This window comes from Lontra canadensis, unplaced genomic scaffold (assembly GCF_010015895.1).
Source record: "Lontra canadensis isolate GAN:19392208 unplaced genomic scaffold, GSC_riverotter_1.0 scaffold32, whole genome shotgun sequence".
Taxonomy (NCBI): Eukaryota; Metazoa; Chordata; class Mammalia; order Carnivora; family Mustelidae; genus Lontra; species Lontra canadensis.
In genome coordinates, this window is record NW_022631026.1 from 6,162,328 (window position 1) to 6,178,211 (window position 15,884).

The 15,884-nt window shown below is 47.6% G+C and overlaps 1 protein-coding gene across 4 annotated transcripts in view; it reads left to right on the forward strand.

Moving 5' to 3' along the window:
• The first annotated feature begins 9,182 nt into the window (after positions 1-9,182).
• The window catches only part of ASAP2 (ArfGAP with SH3 domain, ankyrin repeat and PH domain 2), a 166,729-nt gene continuing 160,027 nt past the window's right edge, over positions 9,183-15,884 (forward strand). For 3 of the 4 annotated variants that reach the window (XM_032866807.1, XM_032866809.1, XM_032866808.1), the window contains exon 1: positions 9,183-9,383. In XM_032866807.1, the coding sequence (XP_032722698.1) occupies positions 9,258-9,383 (126 nt within the window). In that variant the 5' untranslated portion in view covers positions 9,183-9,257. The remainder of the gene's footprint in view (positions 9,384-15,884) is intronic. The other variant, XM_032866810.1, reaches the window with a different exon arrangement.

Below are 15,884 nucleotides of genomic sequence, written 5' to 3' on the forward strand. Positions count from 1 at the left end.
GTTATCCAATATGTGTCCTCTTGTGTCTGGCTTCTTTCTCTTATCATCGTGTTTCCAAGATCCATCCACATTCATCCATGGATTGAATTGTGTCCCTGCAAAACTCATATGTTGAAATCCAAACCCTAACACATCTGAATGTGACTTTGTTTGGAGAAACACTGTACATATAATCAGTCATGCTGGAGGTCATATATGTATACTCAGCCATAGTGAGTAAGTGGGTCCTGACTCCCGTATGATTGATGTCCTTATACAGAGGGGAAGTTTGGCCACAGAGACACGGATGCAGGATGAACACCATGGAAACACAAAGAGATGAGAGCCATGTGCCTGTAAGGCCAGGAATGCCAAAGGTAGCCACCATCCCTCAGAAGCTCAGAGAGAGGCACGGAAGATTCTCCCTCACAGTCCTCAAAGGTGCCAACCCTGCCAACACCTTGATCTTGAACTTCTAGCCTCCAGAAGTATGAGACAATACATTTCTGTCTAAGCCACCTGGTCTGTGGTCTTTGTCACGGCCGCCCCAGGAAACGAAGACACACTACGTGAATTCACCCCATTTTGTTTATTCACTTGTAAGTTGTCAGATATTTGAGCTCTTTCTACTTTTCAGCTATTATGAATAAAGCTGCAATCCACCCTTGTGAGCAACTTTTTGTGTGGACATGTCCTCTCGTTTCTTTTGGGTGTGTGAGTACCTAGATGTGGAATTGTCAGGTCATATCGGAAGTACGTGGCCAAACTTCTGGGGAGCAGGTAGACTGTTTTCCCAAGTACTTACACCATTTTCTAATCTTTCCAGTGATATACGAGGATCTGGGTTCTCGACATCTTTACCAACATTGTTATCGTCTGTCTTTATTATCATGCCCATATGAGTGAGTTTGAAGTAGTATCATATCGTGGTTTGACTTGCATTTCCCTGATGACTACTTTTATTGAGCCTCTCTTCATGCGCTTCATGGTCGTTTGTGCATCTCCTTTGAAGAAATGTCTATTCAGATCTGCTGCCCATTTTTCCATGGGTTTGTTTTTTATTATTGAGTTGTAAGAGTTCTTTATATATTCTAGATGCAAGTCCCTTATCAGATATTTGCAAATATTTTTCCACAGTCTGGGGGCTTTCTTCACTTTCTTGATGTATCCTTGTTAGCACTAAATTCTTTAATTTTGATGATGTCCAATGTATATATTGCTAATTAGTGTTTTATCCACCTACTTTGCCTCTAGCACTTGCCCCTCTGCAGTCAGTTTTCCAAGAACAGCCAAAGTGATCTCTTTCAAAGTATAAAGCAAACGTTGCCAGGGCCGGTGGCGTGGGAAAATCCTAAATATTCGCCTGTGGGATCTGGCACCATCCACCTCTCCAGCATCATCTTACACTCTCCGGCTCACAACATCCCAGCTGCTCTTTTCTCTAAGACCTTTCTCGAAGGGTCTACCTAGCTCCTGCCTTAGGGACTTTGCACTTGCTGTTCCATTGTTGTCAGCTCCTCTGGAATATACATCCACCTGTTCTTCTCCTCCTTCTAGACTCAGCGCAAATGCTGCTTCCTCCAGGAAGTCTTTCCTGATTGCCCTCTCTAATGTCGCAGCTCCTCATCCACCCTAAATCCTCTTTATTACATCACCCTGTTTCATTTCTGCAAGGGGACTCACATGAAACTTTTTTATTTATGTAATTACCATCTGTCTCTCTCTGCTAGAACCTAAGTTTGATAGCAGCAGTGCCCTTCTCTGGCTCGTTCACTGCTACATGTTCGTTTTGGGGACGGTGCTGGGCATACAGTAGGTAGTAGGTAAGTACTAGTGGAGTCCCAGAGCAATGGAACAGAGCAGCAACTAGAGTGTAGTATCGCACAGTGCCTCAGAACTGACAGAAACCTTCATAAATTTCGGGGTTGGAGAGAACCTTCATCCTTCCGGTTTTACCAAGTCCCTTCAGTACAGCACAGTTTACATGATTTGGAATATTGGGCCTCTGACAGGATGAAAAAGCTAAGTGGTGTATCCTTTATGTACGTGGGAAAAATCCTTCTCAAATTTTAAGACGCAGACAAATTACCTAGGGGTCTTGTTAATGTGCAAGGTCTGATTCACTAGATCTGGGATTCTGTACTTCCTCCAAGCCCTCAAGTGATGCTGATGTTGCTGGTCTGGGGACCGCACTTGGAGCAGCAAGGAGTGAGGGGACAGGAGCGCCTTAGTTCACATGAGATGATGTCACACCACCGCCATCTTGAAACTAGTAAGTCTTCCCATATCAAAGGAAGAAATCTCCACATTTCAGTCTTGGAGGGGTCGGGTCATGAAACAATCCCCTCCTCTCCACCTTCCAGTGCAAGATTTCCCTCTACAAACATATCTCTTCCAGAATACTGGAGCCAACAGAGAAAGCCCCATTGTGGGAAAAGTCCACATGCTTTCCTATATCCCAAACTATAGATTTTCTGTTGAATTGCTATGCCTTCTCTCATTTTGTATGCTGAAAGAGAAGCACTTACATGCGATTCAATTCCATGAACATTTACTGAGCACCTACTGTGTGCCTGCCTTGTGTTTGGAGCTAAAGGTACACAGACCTCCCCTTCTCCTCCAGGAGTCTAGTCCAGTGACCCCAGTGAGATGAGGAAACAAATGGGCTAATCATGACACAATGTGAACATTTCTGTAATGGAAGCATCCAGAGCTCTGGGGCAGCTGAAGTATTTTATTTCCAGAGTGAAGCGGAGACTGATCAGGTCAGTGAAATGAGTGTGCCCATCTTGTCTGACTCTATTTGGCTGACCCAGTTGCTTCACACACCAAAGAGAATGGGGGAGGGGATGGGCACAGGAGGGACCAAGGGCTGGAGAGGCCTTTCACAGCGTACTAAGGTATGGAGACCGGCACGCCATTCCATTTCCTAACCAGAGCACTGGAGACGATGTCCAAAGCACCACGGAAGCACAGGAGAACACGGTTGACTCAGCCTACAACATCTGTCTGTTCGTTTTTTAAGTAGGCTCCACACCCAGTGGGGGGTTGAGCTTGGGATCCCATCAGATGCTCTACAAACTGAGCCAGTCAGGTGCCCCTCAGCCTAGAATGTTTAAAGGAGTCCTGGAGGGGCACCTGGGTGGCTCCGTCAGCTAAGCATCTGCCTTCGGCTCAGGTCATGATCCCTGGGTCTTGGGATTGAGCCCCGCATTGGGCTCCCTGCTCAGCGGGGAGCCTACTTCTCCTTCTCTCTCTGCCATTCCCCCCACTTGTGCTCTCTCACGCTCTCTGTCAAATAAATAAATAAAATCTTTTTAAAAAATAAATAAATAAAAGAGTCACAGAAAGGAGGTTTGGGTTTGATCCTGAAAGATGATCAGAAGTTTGGCAGATGGGCAGGAGGTTAGAGGGCTCCAGGCTCAGGAGCACTGTGGTGAGGAATTACTTAGAAACTCATCGAACAGGGAGAGCTGGGCGTGGCCCAGGTGTGGGTTCCTGGAAGGTGAGTGACTGAGGATAAGGCCAGAGCCCAGGGGACGCTGGGAGCTAGGACATGCCCTCCAGGAAACAGAGGAAAGGCAGAAGACCATGTTCACTCCCTGTATCGCAAAAGGGCTCTGTGATTTGGGAAAAATGAGAAGTTTAGTGCAGTTAAAATGGGGTCAGCAAACTCTTTCTGTAAGGGTCCATATAATATCGTAAGCATTTTAGGTATATGGGCCTCTGGGTGTGGGGGTCTGTGGCAACTATTCAACTCCACCCCCACAGAGACTCTATAAGTGCATGGGTGCGGCTGTGTGCCAATAAAACTTTATCAACACTCGCATTTGAGATGCCTATTATTTTCATGTGTGACGAAGTGGTATTCTCCTCTTCTACTATTAGAAAGTGTCAAAACCATTCTCAGCTCAAGGACAGTATAAAATCGGGCTGTGGGCCATACCTGGCCCCTGGGCTGTAGTTTGTGGACCCTGGGGGAGAGCTAGGCTGAGAGAAGGTAGTAGTGGCGGAAGCTGGGGACAAGCCTGGCGCAGACTGTGACTGAGTCTCAGCTTTATCCTGTGGTCAACAGGGAATGGCTAGAGCCGTGCGGGGCCGGGATACAGTGTCCAGATGAGACACAAGTGGACATCCATGCCGCCTGAGGGCGTCCCAGGAAGCCCGAGAATGGAGCCAAGTTGAAGGGGAAGCCGGTGATTCGCAGCAAGAAAATAAATTAACGCAAGCACTCTTTAGCAAAATCTATTTGCATGCAGAGTGCTAATTAAACTTTCTTTGCTTTTTCATTAAAACAGACCACACCCTCTGTTGGCACTTAATTGTGTTGTTCTAAGTACTTAAAAACAACAAATGGCATTTGCTTAATTACCCTAAGATAATTTTTATTAACACAAGTTGCCTTTGCGTGTACAGTCCAATTTACTGAGGTTTTTGTCCCACTCCGGCTTGATCCTATTGGCATGACTCAGAGTGGGAAGGTCTCATGCTCTGCCTCCTGGCAGGGAAGATACAATTATACTCGGGAGTGGGCTGGTAAATGTTTAACAACTGCTGGGGTGGGGGGGGTGGAATGTGTGTATGCATACATTTATTTTAACTCTCACTGATATAAGGGATATGCAGTAGACAATTTATAAATAATACCAAATTATACAATATTCTTGATTATAAATTCCATACAGCTAATTGATTCTCACAGAATGCTTTCATTTCTTTTCAAACTCTTGTATTCACGGCAATCGGTGTGTGCGACTCAACCATGATTTGACAAAATAAGACTATGAATAAGTGCTTGATTATGATCCAGCTCAGAGAAGTGGCTCATGTCATTGACAAATGAATATAGTTCTGACATGAATGTTGGTTGATATTTCTGTCCATGTGAATAAGTAAAACAAAAGTGAAGCCATAAAGATGTATGTTGCAGCTTCATCATCTGTCAATGACATGATCGACTCTTCGCTCAATCGTATCCGTTTACCAATACTAGAACATGACCTCAGATGTTTTCACTGTTCACAACATAAGGGTTACAGACATGACATGCTTTTAATCTGCGTTATTAACATTTTCTCTACCGCTTATTTAAGTTTAGACAATTAACACGACAATAAATAAAACCTTGGTTTTTAGCCTTCGTGAATATTCCCACCATGGACGATTTCAAACTACCAGGGAAGAGATGTGTAGTAGCACACCACTAGAATAGTGTTTCTACCATACAGACACAATCAACTGCAAATTTTCTGAGAATCTAACTGTCCATTCTTTGCAAACAGCTCTAGCTGGTTCGGCATCGTGCCGAGTATGCCTCAATTTTCTAGAACTGTCTCTTGCAGTTCAGCAATCAGACTGTTACCCAGAGAAACTGTTTTGTTAAAACAAAAAAATGAACAGACCTCATGTATCTTAATATGAAGTCAGCTATGAGTAAATCAGTTTGTCATCTAAACTTATCAGTTTAACAAGATGACATCTCAAAAATTAGCTTTAAACATCCTCCAAAACATGCTCGTTCTCACATGTCTAGGACCAATGATTAAATTCTCAGTAATAATATGGCCCTTGTGACACCCTTTTGTGCCCAAACTAACATGAAACCTGGATCATGGAATCAGGGCATTCAAAACTAGCTAATCCAGCTTCTTTCATTCTACAAATGAACTGAGTTCAGAGAGGTTAATTTACTTATCAGAATCACAGAGAAGCAAAACTGATATCAAAACTCAAGGTTTCATTTGTAAACCAGTTTCTGTGTGCTAATTTTTTCCCCCTCAAGTGCAAGGTGAGATCATTGCGGTACACGTATTCAAACTTCTCTCACATTGGGATAAGTGCCTCCCTTTAGTAATACTGTTTTGGGGAGAATGTTGTTAAGCTGTAGAAAAGAAACTTCTGGTTATACTTACATGTTCTATCACTAGGGTTGTTGTGGGGTTTTTTCCCTCCTTATTTCATTATACTGTTTACCATAATTCTTTAAAAGGCACAGATCTACTCATTCTAAGAGTAGTTGTTCACAAATTAATAGCAAGTGAACTGGGTAAGTCTTGTGTTAAACCAGCCAACCCTCGAAAACAGAGTTAGGAACACATTTTACACCTTGACCTGAGAGTGAAAAATCCCAGGTTCTTGAGAACTACTGGAGACAGAAAATTCCTTTGGAAAATGGGCTGTTGGCCAGTCTCAGCAAGCTGCTGAAAATGTCATTTTTGAGAGGAGAGTTTCTTTCCTGTTCCCTGGAAATGACAAGTCTGCAACACCAAGTTTCTTTTCTTTTCTTCTTCTTTTTTTAAAATTATTTATTTATTTTTTATTTTTAAGTAATACAAGACTACAACCTCTTGTCTGAAATTCCTGGGGCCAGATGTGTGTGGAATTTAGAACTTTCCAGTTTTTAGAATGGTAATACAGCACATACACTGGACATTCTGAGTCGACCCCAATAGGGCCTGGGGCAATACCCCATAATCAAGCACATTTATATTTTGCAACAAAACATGAATATTCATAAGACGTGGGATAAACAAGACTATAAAGCTTCACGTCAGTTCACTTCAGGTCAATTTCACAACTGAGATTTTCAAAACTTTAGGTTTTCAGTGCTGTTTAGATGTGAAAGATCTTGATACAGGGAGTGCAGGCCTTTAATGACGTTATCTGCAAGTTCTTCCCTTCATGCATTAAAAAAATGTGTGTGTGTATGTGTGTAATGTTTTCTCAAGCCACGTTCAACTTTAATTTTATACTTTTTTGGGAACTACTCATTCTCATTGTATTAATCTTAGAGGCACATGAGCTGTGTCTTGCTCTGATCTTGCTTTAATTCCCCACGTTTGCATGGAACAAGGTTTTCTGTGATTCTCAGGGGTGTCTGTGAGAACACTGCTTTCGTGTTCTGTCACAAATGTCCTCTTTGCACCACCAATGGACCTGACAATGACTTGCTTCCCACCAGCCCTCCTATCCACTTGTATAATGCAATGCAGCTTTGCAATTTTATTTCTGTGGCTACTAAAGGTTCCTGTAAAGATACCTGAAAAGTTATATTAAACTACAGGAAACAAATACAGGAATGGCCTATGAAGAGAGAGCGGAAAAAGAACATCACACTCCACTTTGTCCCTGCAAAAGAAGTCTTGATCAGTCTGGATAACGCTGTACTAGACACCAAGGAAAAACACGACTTCCTTGTCTTAAATCCTATGGGCCTGCTAGACATTAGTCTTCTAAAAGTCAAGACTTGAAAAATTAACCAGAATAGTCTCCAATGTCGACAACGAAAGCTGTCGCTGGAAAACTAGCTGGGAGGAAAACAGAGTTGGCCTGGTGTAGGGGAGGATGTATTAATATAAATATGGGCAGGACTTGGATTGTACAAATTTGCATATAGAGGAAACCCACCAAACGCACCAGAAGAGTGAAAACACATAAAAGATAGAAGCAGAGATGCTATTCTTCTAAAAACTGTAACTTATTGCCTGGTGAAGTCATTCATAAAAGCTATCCACTAATACGGCTATTCCGGACAGCTAAATTTCACTAAATGCTACTAAAATACCAAAGGCCATACATAACGTCTGACCCAAGCTGCCATGTCATATAGCGAATTCTTACATGGGAGCTTAAAAAAAGATTGTTTGGTCCACTGTCCTGCAGCTTTGTCAGGAGACCGCTTTGTCTGACATATTGAATTTCCAGTGTCTCTCACACTTCCTCCTTTTCAGATGCACAAAAGGTTTTTGTCAAGTTTCTCTTGGTTTCATGGCTGGCAGCTACAGAAACCACGCCACATGCCTGGTGTAGAGTTATAGGATGTGACTTGATTGGACTAGTGTCTTCAGAGCTTCTGGATTTTTAAAAAAATAACTAGTAAAAGTTTCCTTAAGAGCTGTTAGGTGAAAATCTGTTTACGAATTCAAACTCTGTATTGGCCCAGTTATGTACGAGATCTGCCTGCCCTTGTTGCATGTTCTCTCTGAAACCACATGAAAAAGAGCTTCCTCTGGGCTCCCATGCCCTCCCGGGGTTCCCTGCCTTTCCTACAGAAATTCCACCTCGGGGCATCCAGTTATCCCCCCCCCCGATGGGTCCTGGTCTAGCACCCTAAAACTATTCCCAAGGAACCCAGAAAGATCTATGCTTCTGTAAGCTTAGGGAACACGACTGGGACATTCACTAGGGCCTTGTGAGCTCTGCAGCGAGACTAAATGTGAGTCCCCGCCGCCCCGGGGGCCTTCACTGTGTGCTCTCTGGCAAACTGTTCTCTGTATAAAGCAAGTAACCCTCGCTTTCCGTGCCTCGTGAGGCTGCGAGGATGAGGCGACCTTACGGAGAGCGCGGGAGCACTCACCATATGCTCATTTAGTGTGACTGTTACCGAACCCCAAACTGGCGAGGGGGTGCTGCCTCGCGGGGCGCGGTACGCATCTGTCCCGCAGTGCGGGCCCGGGGTGGGGGGGCACCGTCCGGCAGGGGGCGAGCTGCTCATACTTTCTCCCTCGCCCGGACGGGCATTCCCGGCGGTCCTGGCGGGGGGGACCCCAGGAAGGTTCCAAGCCCCGGGTGGGGTAGGGTCCACAGGGGTGGGCTGCGGCTCGGCCCAGATCGGGACGACTGGGCTCTCGCCTGCCCGCCAGGCCCGGGGGGCGCGCCCTCGAAGCACGGCGCGCGACGCGGGGCCCCGGGACGCCGAGACAATGCGGCGCGCTGCGGCTGGAGAGCGCCTCGGCGGGCCGGGGCGCGCGCCGCCTTCCTTCCTGCAGGCTCGGCTTCCCGGCGGCGGCGGCGGCGGCGAGCACGCGGATTGGCGGCCCGGCCCTCCGCCCCGCCCCGCCCCGCCCCGCGCTCCGCCGGCCGCCGCCCCCGGCCCGGACCCGCCCCTCTCCGCGGGAGTCGCTCAGGGCCCGCGGCTGGGTGGCCCTCAGTTCCCGCCGGCTCTGCGCGTCCGCCTCGGGTCTCGCTCGGGCAAGGCAGGCAGCGGAGCCCTCGGCGCGGCGGGCGGAGCGGTCGGGCCCGAGCTGCGCGGGGGGGCGCGCGCGGCCCCTGCTCCCGCCGCCTGGCCCCGCGGGCGGCCGACCCGCGCCCTGCGGCGGCTCCTGCGGCTCCTGCGGCCGCGGCCCGCGCCCCGGCGCTTCCCTTTGTCCGCGGGCCGGGCGAGCTGCGGGCGCGGCGGCGGCGGCGGCGGCGGCGTCCGAGCGGCAGGTCGGAGCCCGCGCGGCAGCTGAGGCGGCGGCTCGCCCGCGGCCGGCCGCCCGCGCCCGCGCGCCGAGGCGATGCCGGACCAGATCTCCGTGTCGGAATTCGTGGCCGAGACCCATGAGGACTACAAGGCGCCCACGGCCTCGAGCTTCACCACGCGCACGGCGCAGTGCCGGAACACCGTGGCGGCCATCGAGGAGGTGAGCGGCGCCGGGCGGGCGGGCTGGCGGCCCCGGCCTCAGGTGGCCCCGCGGCCCCGCGCCCTGCCCGCCGCCCGCCCCCGCGCCTGCCCCCGGCGCCCGCAGCCCGGGAAAAGTTTCTTTTCCTCAAAATCTGACGCGGCCGGGTCCCCCCTTCCCGACACAGAAGCCCTTTGTTCCGTGTAGGTGGCTCCGAGGAGATGGCTGATGGCTACCTTGGGCCTTTTTAAGACCCCCCCACCCCCGGGCTCTTTTCCCCCGCGGGGCCCGGGGCCCGGCGGCTCTCCGCGGCGCGGCCAACTTTCGCTGGGAAGGCGGGGTGGGCGGGGAGCGGGGACCCCCGGCGCGGCGGGGGTCGTAGGCTCGCCCACCCTCCCTGGGCGCCCATCTCCCACTTGTTCTGGAAGAGCTCCTGGCCACAGCCTGCCCCGCGGCGCAGCCGTGTGCTCCGAGCCCCGCTGCAGCCCTCGCCGCCTCTGCCCCACGGTCGGGCGGGCGGGAGGACCCCGGCGGTCCAGCAAAGGTGTGCACACCTTAGCGGGGAAGGCCTGAGCGCGTTCTCGCCGCGCCCGGGAGCCGAGTGCGGGGAGCTGTGTGTGTGCGGGGCCGGGGCTTCTGCTCCCAAGATCTTTGATAGCCTCCCCCAGGTGCGTGTGTCTCACCTGCTTGAACCCCTGATCGCCTCCCTCCCCATCAGCCTGGAAAAGGCCTGATTTTAGTCAAGTGCTTTCAAGGTGCAAAGTCATCATGCCTAGTGCTAACTGGTAAGCCCTCCACATCCTGCGGAGAGAGCACTTGGGAATGAACAAGCTTAGGTCCACAATCCCAGCAGCCTGCGGTGAAGGGCCGAGTTTCTGACCCAGGGCCCCCGCTGGCTGTGTGGTGTGGGGCAGCTCCTCACCTGTCTGCCCTCATTTTCCTTACCTAGCAAACGGGACTAGTAATACCTCCTTTCCCGGCTTATTAGGAAGGTTAGAGACGCCGTGTGTAAGGTGCTTCGCACTCTGCTTGGCTCATCATAGGTAATCGGTTTACCAGCCACACGTGTGCCCGTGTAGAATAGATGATTACATTTCTCGTGGCCAGAATGTCAAGTTACAGCCTTAAAATGGGGGTATTGTAGGGATTTTAGAAGATGATGATTGGGCTAGAGTGAGTGAGGGAAGGTCACCACAGAGCTTTTAATTAAGTGATCCCATTAATTTTTTTTTCCCCCTCTTGAACAAAGCAGCTGCTGTTAGGAATTGTTTGGGGGAAAATCCAGAATGTTTCCTTTAATGGGAATTTTTTTTCTTTGTAGACATAAACAGTCAATAATAGGCAAAATTATAAGTAATAGATTCAGCATTCTGAATGTTTTAAGTATACCTAGGGTATCGTCTGGCCCTCCCTCCTTCCTTGTCTTCTTTTTTTGGTGGAGGAGGGCTTCATGTAAACCTTTTGTAGTGAGTTCTGTAATCCCACATCACTTAATTCTGCTTGTGTCAGCAAGGCATGAAAAGATGGCTTTGAAAGAAGAGATGGGGATGACCCAAAGAAGTTTTTCCAGAAGTACTGGTTGAAAAGCAAGGGGAACATTTTCTCGATGTTTTGAGAATACACTATTAATAATGTCTATGGAAGGATTGCAATCAAGTAGCTGAGCATTTCCTTAGGCAAGGAAGCTTTGTACATGATGCCTTAAAGAAGGCTTGACTGTGTGTAAAGTTCTGTTTCTTTTCCCCGTTGCAGTTTGTCACTTAAATATTACCACTGGCAGATGCTGGGAAGCTAGGCAAATAGGAATTGCTCTTAAAATGGGCATCCCCTTCCTCTGATTAATTTTAGTTTGCTGTGTATAATTCCAAAGCTGTGCAGGAGATTACCCGAGAGCTCAGTTACTGAGCAGATTAAAAAGAGACTGGATTTAGTCATTTTATTAAATTGCAAGCTTGCTCCATGTTGTCGTTGAAGCACACAAATTGTTTAAACTCTCAAAAATGAAAAAAATTGAAATCGTTACAGGTCTGTCTTCACTTTAAGTAAAGCCACTATTCATACTATGATGATGAAATTTGTGAGTTTGGATGTATGAGATAACTCCATTTGAAAGGTGTTTACTCTCTCAGAAATCACTTGGATTCCTTTAAATGATGCTCTGTTCCCGGATGGTCAGTGTTCATTACCATTACCAAAAGTTTTTCCGTATACACTCTTATTAAGAAGTGATGCCCACATATTTTGGTTTTCAACAACCATTTACTTTTCATACTGAAGTGAGACAGAGAGTGGGTATTGTGACTTGTTATTCATTTAACAGAAATAAAATAAACTTAAAATTCGCAAGCTCTTGGCTCCATGTTTAAATAGATGAGTCATGAAATGAGCAAATTAATTTTAAACTGATAAAGCTTTGTGAACCCATTATTCCCCATATAGGTTGTGTCTGATAAAAATCACTGTACAACTGCAGTGTGCTTTTTTGATATGCATACCTGCGGCTGGACTGTTAGTACTTACTGGGTCCCTATCTTATACTATAAATGTCACATTTGTTACCTCTGTTTCTCATCCCGGCTTTATACATGAGGAAATTGAGACTCAGGATAATCTGCTCTAGGTTATAGAGCCTAGTAAATTGAAAAGCTGGAATTGAACTTGGCTTTGTGCTGTTTTCAGAAGTGTTGCTGTTTCCCGTTACTTTCTTTTTTAAGATTATTTTAAAGTAACCTCTACACCCAAGGTGGGGTTGCGTTTACAACCCTGAGATCAGGAGTCGCGTGCTCCACTGACTGAGCCAGCCAGGTGCTCCTGTTTTTTATTACTTCTAATAATGCTGAATTCTCAAAAAAAAAAAAATGATGTTTTCTCTGAATTCCTTATTTTTAGATAGACGTGAGTTCAAGTTCAGACTCTTACTACTTGCCAGTTGTCTGAACTTGGGTGAGATACCTAACGTTTTCTCACTCGCCCCAGCACTAAATGCTGGATGACAATACTTCTCTTCTTCAGAGAGTTGTGGGGCGGGTTTACCGAGGTAGTCACAGCACTGTACCGCACAGATGACTGGTTTAGTAAGCGCTAACTGCTTAACAGATTATATTATAGCCAATCCGTGGAAACTGGTGAGGGCTTTTGCACCAATATGGGATTTTCATGGGAGTTAGGAAGAGTCGGGGAAATGGATTAATGGTTGAATGAGTTACGTGAATGGAAAAACTATGTCTGTTAACCCATGCTTTTTTTTTTTTTTTTAACCAGTTTGTTGTCTTCGCAGCAGATCAGCACATAGCTATGTTTTAAAATACTCTCCCGGTGATCACTTTCTCTGGGTGAAGTAATTATTGTGCACATTTTTAGCAAAGTCTGCTGCTACCACTAGATGGAATCTGCCCTGTGTTTTTGGAAATAATGGAAAAAAATAAGTAGTTGTGGCATAACTCTGAAAAGTGAGCTTTTCCCCTCTTTGGGGGGGATGTTATTTCTGTCTCGGTTTCTTCGAGTCTCTAGGCACTTTAAAATATTCTCAAAATAGGAAAAAATCGTGTACATACTTGGAATATTCGTGATTATAAAACCCTCCTGTAGTGCACCATCCATTCTGTTTTGCTTTTTTGGCTTTGTTAGATACGTAGTTTTAAAAATAAATTTGATGTTGACTCGTAAGTATTAAAATTTAATCTACTTCCTTCCGGGGCCATAATTCTCTACTATGTTGTCCTTGGTTACCTTGGAAATCTCATTGCTGTCACAAGCACAGGGTTCTGACTGCAGGGGTAAAATGAGCATCTGGGCTGCCCAGATTCCCAGGGGCCTTGCTGTCCTTGGGGCCAAATGCCCCTCCCAGCAGTTAGAGTGGGAACCTGGCCCATGTGTTTTTCAGGCAAGAATGTGGTTCTGAATCTTAGCTGTTTGTGAAGAGGGCTCTTCCAAATCCCAGCCCACCAGATCTTGGGTCTTTTGTCAGAAGGACATCATCTTTTTTTTGTCCATGGGTTTGAGTTTTTGGAAATGAGGTTGTGTGGTCAAATAGGGCCACCTTATTTATGCTGTGTTCTGAAATCTGGACTTAATGTGTTTGGAAATTTTTGAGTCATTTAAGGAGGAAATGATCTTCTGTTATGTAATTCCCCCCCTTCCCGCAATTCAGTTTCCCTGTTTCTTGTGATTAACAGTGGAAATACTAATGGTACTCCTGGTGGGTTGCAGGCTCTGTCATGCAGTTTTCATTGAGTCTTGTTGCTCGCTGGGTGATGGGAACGGAATAGCAAGCGGAGTTAAGTTCTGTCTTTGAAGGAACCTGCAACTGAAGACAGTGAGGCAGACGTCTAGAAAGAAATCCATGCAATAAACCAAGTCAGTGTGAGGGCTTTGGCTGTTAAGATTGTCCAGCACCGCGGATGCCCGGGGATGGCATTGGTCAAGTGTGCTTGGGGCTGTGGTTAGGAGGGCTTTGTATAGTGTGTAATTGAGTCGTGAGGTGAAGGTGGTCGTCTGTGGGTTACCACATGCTTTAGTCACTGAAGTCGCAAAATGGCTGTGTCTGCCTCCCCGCCTTAGGTAAATATTAATCCACTCCCGAGATGGTGGCCAACTGGGCCTCTGATGGGATTTTCCTGGTGTGCAATTTATAAAGCGCTGCTCAGGCCAAGAATTCGGAGGGATCCGTAATTCTTCGCTTGGGCTCCACATTTCCAGACACGGCTGCCTTTCTTCATGGAGCGTGTACATCGTAGGCCTTACTCTTGAACATGGTAGCCTAAGGTTCCAAATTCCCTTTCTCCACTGGACTAACCGAAATTCAAGCGCTCGGTAGTATCTGTGTGTACGGACAGTGTAGATATAGAACATTTTCATCCTTGGGGAAATTCCTGTTGGTCAGTGCTGTTTCGGACCTTGCAACTCAAGGCGGGGCCCACTGGCCAGCAGCACTGGCATTACCTGCCGGCTTGTTAGCTCTGCAGAATCTCAGATCCCACCTAGACCCAGAGCTGACTACGTTTGACTACCATCCCCAGCTGTATTACATGCATATTAAAGTTTGAGAAGCACTGTTCTAAGAGCGTGACTCCGGGTGCACATTGGAATCACTTGGGGCTGGGGTTGAGGGGGATTTGTAGAGCACAGATTCCTGGGATTTTGTAGAACACAGATGTCTGACTTACTGGTTTGGGTGGGGCCTGGAGCACTGGCATTTTTTAAAGCCTTTTTGCAAATGGGGTTGGTAATCCCTGCAGTAAACAGATAATCACGTAGTGTAACTGACATTACGGTATCAGTGATAAGTGATAAGAAAAGTTGAGTGGAATTCAGGACTAGAAAGGAACTTGGAAGATTGGGAGACAGATCAGGAAAGGTCTCTCTGAAGAGGTGACATTAGAGCAGAGCCTGGAATGCAGTGAGGAAGCCAGCCAGGGCAGAGTTAGGATGGAAGAACAGCGTGTGCAGAGGCCGGAAGATGGGAGCGGGCTGGGGCATTTCAGGACAGGAAGAAGGCGGTGGGCGAGGAGGGAAGGACGAGGGTGGGCAGGGCCAGGTCACACAGGCCTCCATGGTGTTGGGAGGGAACTGGACCTTGTTCTGCTGGGATGGGAAGCTAGCAGAGGGTTTGAGTAGGAATGACATGATCTGAGTGACATTTTACAAATGTCACGGTGATGGTTCTAGGGAGAACAGACTGGAGAGGAGAGGGGGAGACTAGTGGGGCTGGGAGTCTGGTGCAGTCATCCGGGCCAGAGGGTCCTGGCCTCGAGAGGAGCGGTCTGGCGGAGATAGTGGTGTGCTGGGGAGAGGTGGGCAGAACGGACGGCCGTAGAACCTGGTTCACCCAGGCGACCTGGAGAACAGACCCCTGGTGTCTCTGGCGAAGCCAAAGCTCTCTGCTGCTGCTTTGTGTCAGCCTCGAGGCCGGCTGTGTGCTGCCAGCCTCGCCTGTTCAGGAACTTCTCTTAGGACCAGTCCTGAATATTTCTTTTGTTTCAAGGCAGACCGGGGTCAGAGAATATTAAAGCAGAGTTATGTAGACCTGGGCCGGAGGGCCGTGAGCGCGTCTCTCTGTGGTTTCTAGGCCGAGGGTGGCCGGTGACACTTTCTTGGCCGTCAGATGCCTGAGATGCTGTCCCTGATCCAGCTCCCCAAACGCTCCTCTTTCCCTCCTAAAAAGAGGTGCTGAGTTCACCTGTCACTACCCTGCGATAGGAACCTGCCTCCTTTGCTTACACTTGATTGTGTCCTATGGCCTTGATGCTGTTGCCGGGGCCCTTCCGGGTGCTTTTGTACCATTATCATTTTATCACGTGCATAATGTAGAATAAATGGGCCATTAACCAGAGCTGGAGTATTCCAGCTGGATTTTTATTTGTATTTGGTTTTATTGAGTTTATTGATTCGTAAATGTATGTTGGGCCCCTACCAATCCTTTGTCTCTGCCGGGGGCCAGCGTTGTGCAAGTGGACTGGGCTGGCTCTGTCCCTATAAGCCACTTATATTCTCATCTTTTAGGTGCAGTTGTAGTTTTTCCTC